Source organism: Stegastes partitus, unplaced genomic scaffold, assembly GCF_000690725.1.
Source record: "Stegastes partitus isolate 25-593 unplaced genomic scaffold, Stegastes_partitus-1.0.2 Scaffold425, whole genome shotgun sequence".
NCBI lineage: Eukaryota > Metazoa > Chordata > Actinopteri > Pomacentridae > Stegastes > Stegastes partitus.
Genome location: NW_007578156.1, coordinates 317,497 through 330,914, shown reverse-complemented (window position 1 = coordinate 330,914; position 13,418 = coordinate 317,497). Strand labels below are relative to the sequence as shown.

The 13,418-nt window shown below is 45.7% G+C and overlaps 1 protein-coding gene across 2 annotated transcripts; it reads right to left on the bottom strand.

Moving 5' to 3' along the window:
* Positions 1-160: 160 nt before the first annotated feature.
* sall2 (spalt-like transcription factor 2) lies at positions 161-9,965 on the bottom strand. Of its 2 annotated transcripts, XM_008286003.1 has the most exons (4): positions 9,540-9,965; positions 7,679-7,852; positions 1,938-5,791; positions 161-1,573 (listed from the first exon to the last, which is right to left on the bottom strand). In XM_008286003.1, exons 2-4 carry the CDS (start codon positions 7,752-7,754, stop codon positions 1,271-1,273), a joined length of 4,233 nt encoding a protein of 1,410 aa, XP_008284225.1. In that variant the 5' UTR covers positions 7,755-7,852; positions 9,540-9,965; the 3' UTR covers positions 161-1,270. The 2 variants fall into 2 exon arrangements, with proteins under 2 accessions (XP_008284225.1, XP_008284226.1); XM_008286004.1 differs by lacking the exon at positions 7,679-7,852 and having other exon boundaries at positions 9,540-9,635.
* Between the last annotated feature and the right edge of the window lie 3,453 nt (positions 9,966-13,418).

The window sequence follows — 13,418 nt, the reverse complement described above, 5'->3', positions numbered from 1 at the left end:
GTTTAATATTTGCATGAAACTTCAAAAAACTATAATTATGCCTCCAAAAATATAGTGTTGCATTTAGGTCACATCATGTGTCATATGACCTTTTACATGTCACTTCATCTTGTATAGATCCAGCAATTCCAAAGTTAAAATATCTCAAGCAACAGTGGGCAAGATTTTCATCCCAAATTGGTTTTTAATGTGGATATATTGAAAGTACAGCTTACAACAAACAGACATAGACTTCTGATATATATATAGAAACTGAAAGTTTTAGTAACTTTAGTAACTGAAAATGTGTTACAGATATTACTTTTGGACCAAACAACAATCATAATATTCACAAAGCTGAAGGGTAAACGTCACACACACAAAAAAAAATCATGTCCTCACTGGGCTCACAAACACTGCAAGTGTGCTTCTGGTTTGACAGGACAATATTAGTGAAAATATAAACCACAATGACATGAGTGAGTAGTTTTCAGAACCACAAGATGGGGACAAAAGACTTAACATCCCCCCCAGTAACACATTCATATTGTTGGCCTTGTTTGCTCTTAAGAAGCAAAATTTAGTCTTGCTGGCCTACTTTCCCAGGTTGTAGCTCCAACCTGGGTTGCAGCATTTGCCGAAATATATTCTTTTGGTTAGCTTGAGTCTCCTTTGGTGCCAGTTGGATGAGATTTGGTACATGGCACAACAGTTGTAAAATGTTTACAAAATGACATACAAGTATTTAAGCTAGTTCTTTTAGTGTACTTTCTGGTGACTCGTTAGGAACCTGATCATGTCAGATTTGTTCGAAATGAAAAACCGTACCCATGTGGGCTTGTTGTAAGTTGAAGCAAACACTATGAATTATTTTACCCTGGTCTGCTATGAAACACTGATACAACAGGGATACTTTTTTTCCTTATTTCCAAACACGGTATTTTTTTCTGTTAGGATGTACTTCAGTTTGTTTCCAACTTCAGCCAGACAAAGATCGTGTCACTTTTTAATAAATCCAGCAAAGCCTGGACTTATTTTGTTGCTCCTTGAATATCTTTTATATTTATTTGTACAATAGTTGTCTCTTTTTTTTTTTTTTTTAACACAACAGGACCAAGCTGATTGACTCACGACTTTCACATACAGACATATTACTCTGACTATCAAACTGACAGGCTACCTGAAATGTGTTAAGGAAGCAGTACTATGCAAATGTCCATACAGTTTCACCAAAAGGTAAGCAATGATTGAAAACCCCAGAACATTTTCTAGCCAATCACGCCGACTCTAGTTATGACTCTTCGCCACACTCGTCCCCAGCTTCCTCAGAGGCCCTCGGCTCCACCTGCGATCGACCAGGCGATTTTGCCGACTCATTTTCTCCTCGACCTGCGGCGGTCGGGTCATCAGCTGGCTCGGTACTGGTGTTTAGGAAGGCTTGGTACTGGTTCCAGAAGCCTGCTGAGCTCCTGGTGGCTGGAATGTTTAAGGAAGTCATAGATGTAGAAGATGGAAGCTGATCAGCGGAAGAACGACTACTCCGGGCTGGTGGACGTGACGTTTTGGTTACGACACCATGGTGCTTCATGTGCCCCTGGGAAATAATAGAAATAAAACCAGTGAGAGTAAAGCTAGACATAGCTAATAAACATGTCCAATATAGTGTAGATTAAATCCATGGCTTGTTTAATTCAACGTAAGACCTGAGAACGTATTACTTTTTCTTTAAGAGGTGCTCTGACTAATATTTCAATTGAGCATGGGTTATTTCATATTTCACGATAATGATTCTCATTATATTGAACTTTTACCTCCATTTCTACTGCTATAATATACACTTCTGTTAAAGCTGAAAGTTTGTTTTCACCTTCTGAAAAAAGTTCTACAATTATTCTGCCAGCAAATCCTGATACATCTCTAATAGAATTTAATTTGATGGCATGTAGTTTTTTTCTAACCTTCAGTCCGCTGCGACTGGCATACTCTTTTCCACACTCAGCGCAGCAGTAGGTTTTCTTCTCAGGACGAGACATCGGAGACGGGAGTGTTGGAGCGAGGCTGATGGGAACAGAAGCATCCAGCACTTCACTTGGAGCCAGTGCAGTAAGCCTCACTTCCGCCCGATCTTCCCGCCCAAATGAACCAAAATTGAAGCTCTGACGGGTCTCCCTTGCAAAACTGGCTGCTCTCTGTGATCCGCCCCTCACTTCAGCACCTGTAGTGTCTGGAGTTTCCAAGGTGGCTGTCGTTTTGGGATCCTCGTCGGGCACAGTTGCTTGGTCTTGCTTTGGTGTTGTAGGTGGAGGAGACTGAACTTTGTCTTCTCCCACAGGTTCTGGTGACTGAGGCCTTGGAGAGGCTGAGTCAGATTCCAGGGTTGCTGTCGCATTCACATCTGAAACATCCTGACTCGGGACGGGGTTAGAGGTGGAGCAGGTGTAAGCAAACGGAGCACCAAGAGTAGTAGGTGTGTTTTGCAATTCCTCCAGGTTTGATTTAGAGCCAAGGAAGGCATCAGAGGAGGTAGATGCTTCATCCTCACCACAGTCCACTACCAGGGCAGTAGGTGATGCTGTGGTTTTGGTAGCGTTGGAGGGAAGTGGTGAAGGGGTAGCTGTAGGAATATGGACGTCAGCAGCGGCTTGTTGTTCAACTTGGTTGTCTTCATCAACTGGAGAAGCTTGATCTGTCTGCTGGGAGGCTGGTAAGGGGACACTAACACAAAGGACAGGGGGGTCTGCACTGCCTGGAGGTGGAGTTTGTGTGGTGGGATTCATGAAGGGGTCAGGGCTAAGGTCAGAGGGGGGGATGTGGTCTGGGCTGCAGGATGGAGACTTGCTGGGATTTTTAGTGAATTCAACTGATTTCATACTGCCAGAAACAGGAATGGAGCCAACTGCTGGGGCCGGGCTCTTAGAGTGGCCGGCCAGAGGGGGTGTTTTACTAGAGGCAGCATTTGGGTCAGTGGACTGAGACTGAGACTGAGATTCTAGCAAAGGTTTGGCATTCGATTCAGTTGGCATCTCATGTGCAGAATTCTCAGAGCCATCTGGGGGCAACTGTCCACCAAGGTGCATTCGGATGTGGTGCTGAAGCACCAGAGCATTAGTGAACTTGCGCTGGCACAGTGGGCAAGAGTTCTGCACACGTGCATTGGGTGGTCGGGCATGGTGAGTGGCGAGATGTGACCGCAGGCTGCCTTTGGTAGAGAAGGATCTTCCACATATTTTACATGGAAAAGGACGTTCTCCGAGGTGCGTGGCCTGGTGCAGCCGCAGCGCTCTGGGACAACTCAGCACCCGAAGACACACCCCACACTGATTGTTTGTCAGGTTACCAGCTGGACCTGTGATGTTGAGCGATGGCAGCATGCCCCCTGCCATTGCACTTGCTCCATTTGCACTCATGCCAAGGGCAGCAACCATCTCACGGGTGAAGTTTGAAACAGAAGTGGTGACAAGACTTGAAGACTGTGGGGATGCCATGACATATGTAGTAGAAGTGCTGGCATTTGTGAAGCAACTGTTGGCTGACATTGCTGAGGAAGTTGTGGTGGTGCTAGAAAAACCCTCCAGCACTGAACTGGAAGCAGAGGAAGAAGTCCACGGAGAGGAGGAGCAGAGAGGGGCCTTCTCTAGTTTCTCCACCAGCCTCTGCAGCTTAGAGGTTTCAGATGTAGGAGTTGGGGTAGCAATGGAGGAAGACTGGGAGGATGAAGTGGTGGTGGTGGATTGAGCTGGGACTTTAGGAAAGGAAGAGAAAGGGAAAGAAAGCTGTGAATGACTGGAAGAAGCAAGCTGGTGGGAGCCTGGTGTAGAGGGTAACGCAGTGCGTAGCAAGCCTAAGGCTGGATGGTTGTAGAGGGATGAATGTGCAGCTGGGGTAGAGGAAGAAGTAGAGACAGATGGGAAAAGAATCTTAGGCAGGTGGGCTAGCTGGGAGTAAGCTGCAGGAGAAAGCATCGGGGCATGAGGGGGAGTGTTTTCATCAAAGTGCTGCTGCTTGGCACCCTTAAACAACCCTGTGATGGTGGAAGATGAAGACAAAGAAGGGTTTGAGAGGAGGGAGGTGGCCAGAGAAGAGGTGGAGGATGAAGAGGAGGATGAGTGGGATGAGCCAGAGGCAATAGAGGCTGCAGCAGCTACAGCTGCAGCCCTATTGAGCTGCAAGAGAGAGTGGGAAATTAAAGCCAGATCTACACTAGGAGGCAGGGGTAGGGTAGAGGGGGCAGATCCTCCAGAGGCCCCCAGTGAAAGACCAGTGCTGGTTCCACTGACCTCTAAATTATCTCCACATGTTTCATCCTCAGCCCTGCTTTTTCTCTTCTTCTGTATCATATTCATGCCACTACTACCACCACTGCTCATGGTCTGTCCCATATCTGATCCACCAGCTGCCCCTAATGCCACTCCAAACAAAGACGGTGGCAGAAGTGAGAGTGAGAGCTCTGGGTTTTGTTCACGGTGGCGTAGGAAGTGCACTTTGAGGTTGCCTCGTGTGGTGAAGCGGCTGAGGCAAACTGGACACTGGTAGGGTCGTTCTCCAGTGTGAGAGCGGAGATGTATCTGAAGGGCAGAATCACTGCTGAACATTTTTCCACAAAAGCGACAGCCGTGCTGGAGACGGCCAGTAGCATTGGAGCTGGACACAGAGGAGGAATCTCCTCCAGAGACAGACTGCAGAGCATGTTGCGAGTTTGGGACAATAGATACTGATGTGGGGAGCGATGAGTTTAGGAAGGACAAACCACTGTGCCCACTCACTGAAGTGGTGTTTGGAGATTTCTCATGAAGATAGCGGTTGGGCAGAGCTAAAGATAGGGCGAGCGGATAGGTGGAGGAAGCCATGGAGATGGCAGCAGAGGAAGAGGTGGAGGGAGCTGAGGATTGAGAACTCCCCCTCAGATAACCATGGGCCCCTGCACTCCCTCCTGTTCCTTCCATCTGTGGCTTGTGAGGCTGCAGGATTTGAGACAAGGAACTGCCTGGCTGAGTGGATTTGTTGGCTGCCTGAGAAGGGAGCAGGGAAGAGAAACATGCCAAAAGAGGAGCCACAGAGGTGGATGGCTGAGGTGCACTCGGCTGGGAGACTGGGCTGGATGCTCTTTTGCTGCTTTCCAGGCAGAGCTGAGGCAGGGGAGGCAGGAGATGCTGGGAGGGCGTGTCTATGCTGTAGGAGGCTCCACCAAGACGTAGCACCTGTCTACAGATCTCTTCTGTTATCTGCATCTGGTGGATCTGCCTCTGCTGCAGCACCCGGAGCTCCTCCAGGATCAGGGCGATGCTCAGCTGGGTCCTAGAGGGCGCAGCTGAGGCAGACGTGACTCCTGGGCTGGGGGTGGGAGTGACGGGACTCGGGGGGCCCTCGGGAACACGACTGGGGCTTCCAGGGTGCGGTGGAGGACATAGGGAGGCAGAGGAGGAGGAGGAGGAGGAAGAGGTGGTGGTGGTGGCCGACAGCCCCAACTTGGGAGAGGCCATGTGTGCGCCTCGGGAGGGGTGGTTGAGGGTACTTGGAAAAGATGTGGAATTGCAACCAGACAGTTGAAGAGCAAGTGAGTGTTGCGTTTGGGGAGAGTGAGGGAAGTCAGGAGAGACGGAGGGCTGTAGGTCTTTGAGGGGCTGCAGGGGGGGCTGTCTTGGTGAACAAGGTGGCGGTGGACCCTTAGTGGGTGGAGAGGAGGTCTGAGAGCCCTTGAAAGACGAACAGAGAGCAGGAGGCAGCTGGGAGCTTTGAGGAGAAGAAGGTGGAGAACACAAAGGAGAATCCACGATATATGGAAAGGAGTCTGACTTCACTGCCAAGTTGTCATCTGGGGAAATTGAAAAAGAAAAGAAAAAAAAAACATGATTTACATAATAGTTACGATCTGCATAAGCTATATTATAGGGAATTCAATAACCACTAACAAAATCTAGAAGTGAGAAGTATGTGACTTTTTTCCTTTTCTTTTTTTTTTTTGGCAGCTACTTGATGTCACAAGTAGGAAATTAAAGAATTCAGTTGTCTAGAAGGTGACTTTTAACCTCTGGGTTTAATTTCCTCCACCTTATCATCCACCTGTGCTTGTTTTTTGCTCTTTGTCCTGTCAATCCTCATCAACTGCAGCCTCTCCACCGTCGTCTCAACACACACAAACACACACACACACACACATCATGCAGACAAGAGATTCCACTGGTCTGCAAGAATACACTGCTCACCCGCAGAGGAGCCCACCTTGTTTCCAGGGCAACACACACAAGACAATGGACTTTACCTCACCCCCACCACCACCACCACAGCCCCCTAAATAAAAAAAAAAAAAAAAAAAAAAGATACCCTCTTCGCTGTATTCCTTCCTTACTGCATTATCCATTTTAGTTTTATTCATAACATGTAAATTCAATCCTGGGGTTAGGATGTAGTTAAAAAAAAAAAAAAAAAAAAAAGAAGCCACATCCTAAGACACTCTTCCATCCCTGCCTCTTTCCCTTTCTTTCCTCTTCCATTCAATCTGTCTTCCTTTCATCCCCTGAAGAGCCCCTCCCCTCCCCCCTCCCACCCCCGGTAGCTCGATGGGGGGCTCAGGGTTACGTCCTGGTTGGATACTGGACACTGCGCTGGACGTCTGATTGGCCGGCAGACTTGACCTTAAACACGCTGGGGTCGCATTCCTGATACGGTTTAGGGGCAGCCAGAGGAAGAGAGGTGACGTGCAAAGAAAACAAGCCGGCCAGTCGACAGACATGATGACTCACAGGCCGTCAACAAGCAAACATAGCCCAGGAAAGCATAGAGGGACAGAGGTGAAAACACACACGGCTTATCCATCAGTGCACAACACACACAAAGGCTTTGTATTCTCATGCACACACATACACAACTCAGTGCAGTTTGCTTGCAAGCTACAATTTTATGACACAATGTGGTCCCTATTCCTGTAACTGGAGTGGGCAGACACACACACACTGTCACATACACACTTCTTCATGGGTATGTTCATGCCTCAGTGGTTAGCAACAAAGCTGAAAAGGGACAATGGGGTCTAATGCTGTTGCCGTTAGAGCACCTTATACAGTGCCTCACAAAGTTTCCTTTTCCTTGACCTTCTTCGTCTGTTCGCTGCTACCAAAACCCGTCTCGTGCTTTTCGCGTAACACATTTTCAGATTCACGAAACGTTGTTTTTTAACAGATACTTCCGCGTAGATTTACTGTATATCTCTGAATCCTGGGTGGTCCGTGTCTTTGAACCTGGCAGCGAAGGGGGAGTGAAGATACTTGGGTTTTTATGGGGCAAAAGAGGCTGCAACCGCACCGAATGAATTAAAGACTAACAGTTCCAAAAAGCCTTCATTCTCTGGACATGCAAGTATAACATAGACCTAAATATAGGCTGACATTCAATGCAAATAGATTGAAAACACTTATAAATCTGACTGATATTAAAAAAAATAAGACGTAAAACTCACGTTCAAATTCCAAAACTGCTGTTTCCCAAATGAAATCTTCAAAATTTGCAGTGCCAACTGCTAAGGCCCAGTTTAAGTCCACAAGTTACACATGTACCACAACAATAATAATACAGGCCTGCTCGCACTAACATTGACACAAACTCTGCACCCTGAGGATTTCGGCTCGGTCTAAACTTTGCATGTAATGTAAATCTCATCCAGCTGAGTGAGCAGTATTCTGCTGATACACAGTCCATGTCTCACCATGCTCAAGTATCCGACAGGCACCGAGGGTCAGGCTCATAAGCTGCTGGGGTCGTTTCTGTTTCCGACGGGACATGCTGCTGCTGCTGCTGCTGCTGCTGCTGCTGCTGCAGGATGGGACCGACGCAGGGGCGCATTGGCCAACACACAACTTTTATTCTGTCTCCCTGCACGCTGGGAAAAAGTAGGTATCTAAATTACTTGGACGACAAAATAAAGACAAAGGAAAGCATCATTTCCCAACAAAAAAAAAAATTCAAAAAGATGTGACAACTGGATGATCCGGGTTGATTAGGCTTAATAAAGCTGATCCACGTTGGTGGCATTGTGGTGCAGAGAGAGAGAAAAAAGAAAAGAAACACGACTGAAGAGCCAAAGAGGCATGTGTGACAGTTTCTCTCAACAAGTCTCCCTTTTCTCAAAACTCACCGTTGGCCCTCCTTCTCTGCACACACACACACACACACACACACACACACACACACAGCTCACTTGTTCATCCACTACTTTGCATTCAAATGGCGAGTGAACACCCCGTCTTTTGAGCCAGGAGTCCACTGCCTCTCTTCAGTAAACCCTCATACATTGAAGTTCATCACTCTGTGGCCCTTTGCTGAGCTTCCTATTATTTGTGAGCAAAATAGAAACCTCGCTAGTGCGCGTCTTCCTGTGCGTAAAAGAGGAGAAACTGTGCGTACAGGTGTGCGCAAAAGCCCCAAACCTCTTTTTTTGGCATGAATTCAAACATATTGTGCCACATGCAGGACACCTTGTCGCACACACACACCTCTCGAAGCCTTTTCAGGGTGTCAGAGTGGCTTTGTGGATTTCTTGTTGCCTCCCGAACAGGCTCCTGTGTGAGCTCAGTAAACAGAGCGGCTGAAATGAGGTGGATTTTTTTTCTTTTTTTTTTTTTGCAACAATGGCGTTGAGGGAAGCACAGCTGAGTGAACATCACCCTCTCAGAGCCTCTCCAACACATAAGGCCACTGACTGGAGGCACAATGCTCCCTTTTCACCCTCATCCCGACTGCTTAAACACGTGGAGTTTAGGTAGTGAAAGAAAAGACACGGGCAGAGTGAGGAGAAAAATAATTTTTCACCCGGGCCCTGTGACAGCCTCCCTCCACCACCATCACCCCCTCCCTGTCTCTTCGGGGCTCGGACAGAATAATAAAACGCACCCCGGGTTTTGATGTAAAGTCTGAATGATTGAAATCAGGTAATGATTTGAGTCTGAATTATTGAAACAGGTCTTCCTTTGTTAGACAGCGGCGGCCATCAGTTCATTTAACAGCCAGTAATAGAGAGTCAAACAGTGGATTTATATATAATTCCTGTTTTGGGCCTGTAGGTACACTTGTCTGTGCAAACCAATCAGTGATTTCCGAACAATAAAAGCTGATCACTAAATAGGAAATAATTCGATTATAAACCTGTGCGTCATTGAGCAATCGATAATATTTATCCAAAGAGAAACAAGTCATAACTCCAACAGCTGTCAAACAGTCCAAACAGAGAATATGATCGCTTTTTAGGCAAAACTCCATCGTGCCAACAAGGCATTTCGTGTTTTTTTTTTTTTTTTTTTCGTGCCATCTTGCCTATTTTGCCGCGTCCGCGATGCTCGTTTTCCACCAATGTTTGGGAAACCAGCGCAAAAACCGGCGGTGAGATGCGCGTCCCCGCTACTGTACGGAGACCTGTTGCACGTTACGCGCGCTCCCACATCATAACAAGTTATGATTCATAAAATATTATGACTCCACCGAAAAAACACAGTCCCGGATGTGCATTTCCCCCGCAGGCCGCGCGTCGCTGACACAACCGCTGCGCAAATACGACACCAAAAACAACTTACCATGTTTGAAACGATGATTTTTTGGCAGCGATATTGTGTAGCCCGATGACAGGAGGGAGGGAGGGAAGGAGGGGAGGGCGGCTCGGGGAGAGCTTCTGTTGGGGGGGAAGATCGGCTCCGTCTCTCAGCCGGGACACTGGCGCAGCATTTCTCTATTCACTCCCAGGGATGCGCAGTCGGACAGCCGCATTTTTTTCAATTATTTATCTCCGTCGCAAATCGCGTTTTCTCCCTGCTTATGACAAAAGGCCTATTATGGCTGCATGTATTTACTCAGAGTCCGGCGGCGGGAGCAGGATCGGGGCGGCGCACGGAGCTGCACTCGCCACAGGGGGAGGATTATTTTTCTTGGCTGTACGTGCTGCTCTTCCTCCTCTCTTTGTATTTGTCGGGGCCTTGCTCCTGTCCGGCCTGTCTGCGCTCGCTGCGGTACTGTCTGTCTGTCTGTCTGTCTGGTTAGCTGGTTATCTGTCTGTCTGCCTGTCTCTTATAATTAATGGCCCTCGCCGCCAGACGGTCCTCTGGGAAACAGTGACCACGGTTACCTCCACGTTGGCTCTCGGTGTGCATGTCACATAGGAGAGCAGGCCCCGGAACACACACACACACACACACACACACACCTCGATCAGTCTGACAGAGATTTAACACTTCTGTGATCCACATAATACAAAAGGAAAATAAATAAATTAATATCACCAATTTATGACCAAAAAAAAAAAATCTTAATTATAGCAGAATCTGTTTAAAAGATCTGATCACTATCAACAGAGCTTTTTTTATTAATATACATTCTGCATTTTATTCATTTTAACACCTCCTAATACACAGGATGTAAACTGAACTTGCTATGAATTATCAAAAAAGCAAAAGTAAGCCTGACTATGACCCCATTTGAACCTCCTCACCTTCATGTTTTGATCATTTGGAGACAGAATAGTGGCAATAGATAGAAATAATCATGAAAAATAATAATGGTTCTACTTGCTGCGTAAACTTCTAAAAGTATTTTAAGGGTCCCGTTGCCACCACTTGAGTAAATGCAAGGTTGCAAGATAATAACAACAAAACAATACATTTCACTGACTAGGATAAAGCTTTTAAGTTGCACTTTTGGTTTTATTTGCAATGCTGGTATTAGTTTCATATTTTGTGTCACTGAAGCTTAAATTTCTGCATTCATTGAAAATTCAAGGTGATGTAGCGTCGCAAAATTTACTCAATAACTTCAGTATTTCAAGTCTTGTCCCCTATAGCTTAACATGCCTGGACCAGTTCAGATAATTAAAACTGGAAATCAATCATGCTTTTGACCTTAAGGGCAACACTAATTCCTCAGTGTAGTTTGTTGGTTGAACATCATTTCTTTAGAAGTTGTTTTAACTCAAAAACAACAAACTCTTGTGTTCACTTTTTTTGTGTGTAGTTTTACTAATAGCCATAGAACTCCTCTCAACCGGGGTATTTTATTATAGCTGGTTATAAAAATAATAAATGGTTTCAGATAGTAGTTGTGCACTCACAATAAAGAGACAATTATTGGGCCAACAGTCTTCTCCTTGTTCTGAGCTGAGTTTGTCGATGACTTTAGTGCAACATAACACTTATTCTGTCGGGTATTGATGTTGCTGGGGCTGAACAGGCAGTCTGCTTACTGAATCTGTACTTGTTTGGGCATTTTCCCAACTTCACACATTTCTTTTCCCCATCATGACACTGAATCTTGTCTTATCTTACCTCAGGCGTTTCTCCTGGCATGTCATGGCTGACAGGTGCCGAGGTTTGAGTCCTACAGCAGTAGAGCCACTAGGTGTCTCTCAAAGCCAAAATTTAGAGGCACATTTGAATGAATCTTTATATTTAGATGTTGCAAACATTTTTACAAGATCATTTTAGTAACAGCATTGACCACAAGGGCACAAAATACAAAAAGAATCAGAGAAAATACTCAGGGGAAAAAAAAGGAATAGAAACACATTTAGCAAAAACATTTGTATTCTAATCCGCTGATAATGCCTTCAAAGATAAATTATGCACAAAGCGTTTCCTTTGCTGGGGATTTCCACTGCAGAACAATCACTGTTGTCTTCACTTATTAGTCAGCTCCCATGCACTGGGGTAGACCCTGAAGGTTTTGGTTCCTCTAAATGATGGAAGCCTTACACATAAAGAAACTGCATTTAAAGTTTGTGATTCTGGAACAAGATTGTTGCTGCTGTACTTTTTAAAGTAGATCCCTTGTCTTTAGTGAAGAGGTTGTCCTCTGTGCATTCTCCACCCGACTTCATTTTTCCTACTTAGTGAGATCAGAGTCTGAGAATTGGCACCTCTGGTTGGTGAAGTAATTTAGAGGAACATGTGAGAAACAGACGATGCAGCTTCAATACAAGAGGTGTGATGAAGAACTCACTTTGAGGTGCACTTCCCTTTTTAAACCACTTATCGAACTAATTATAAAGCACAGGAAGTGTCTGTGTAAAAGCTGTTTTCTAGCACAGAAACGATTCCACTGGGTTCCCTGAGCCCATCCTAATGAAAGTATGGACTACAGAGTCTGTTAGTGAGGTAATATAGACTAGAGCAGTGCTCACACACCCGAAATATCCCTCACAGAGTCCTCTGCATCAAAAACTGTATACGTCCCCGACACCAAACTCAAGAATCCTCAATACTGTTTCTTCTTAATGAGGGCTTTCCACAGTCTCCAAGAGACTCAGGAGCAGATGATGAGAACCTGCCTGGGCTGAAAAGACACACGTAGTCCAGTAAAAGTGTCTGAGTGTCATGTGAGATGAAGATGGATAACTTTGCAGTGCTTTGGTGTTTTACCACACTGGGCCGGCCACTATCTGCAGAAATCAGCATCATGAAACCCAAACTGAAGGTCAAGTGGAAGAACATTTGTTGCTGGAAGGTGATACAAAAAAAAAAAAATCTACACCTGATAAAGAAAGCTGTGATTCTGATCTGGACGAGGTTCGACTGGAGCAGGTTGATGGTGCAGATCTAAGTTGTGTTGCCTGAGTTGATCCAACAGAGGCCAGGCAGATGTCCAGTCGCCCAACAAGAAGCATCATCCAGTTCAATTCAACACCTATGTTGTTGTACAGCAGACGGGGTTTTTTCCACAGAGACATCAGGAGAGTATCGACCCGCGATGCTGCTATTATTCACTGTGAAGTTGTGTCGAGGAGCTTCGACAAAAAAAGCAGCTGAACGTCTCTTTTAGGTTCACGAGGATGTTTTTACCTTTTGTTCAAAAGACCTCTTCAGTTCTGCACCGAAAAGGCCTTTGGTGATAGACTCACCATGACCTGGACGACTGAGAATGTCTAATTTATTGTTTTTGGTGTTTATCTGCGGTGAGAACGCATTACATGCCCAGAAAGCATGACAGAGTTGTGCTCATCTTGCGTTTCACTTTCAGTGAGCACCTTGACATACAATAAACACTGCAGAGTTAAAGTCCAGCTGTCATGCACACAGAAGGGTGAAAGTGAAAACACTGAGAACATTTAGCAACATCTATCTTAAAAAAATATATATGTAAAGGTGTGTCATCCTTTAGCTTTAAATGATACAACACCTGCTAAACACCCACGTTTCAAACATAGAAACTGTTGAGGCTATGTGTCAGAAGAAGATGAGTTTCTTTAATTGAATTACTCACCTTCTCATCAGTGTTATGTCAGTGTTCTCACCTGGGTTTCCATAGCAGTGGATTTGTCATGATGTTGTTCGGATACAGTCGAATGTTTCTGAGACCTTTCACCCCTTTGATGGGAGACCAGAAACATGCAAATCAGGAGTGTCTCTCTTGATAATTACAATTAGCACTGATTACACTAAAACCACTGACCGAGGTAGTCTGAAACAAGG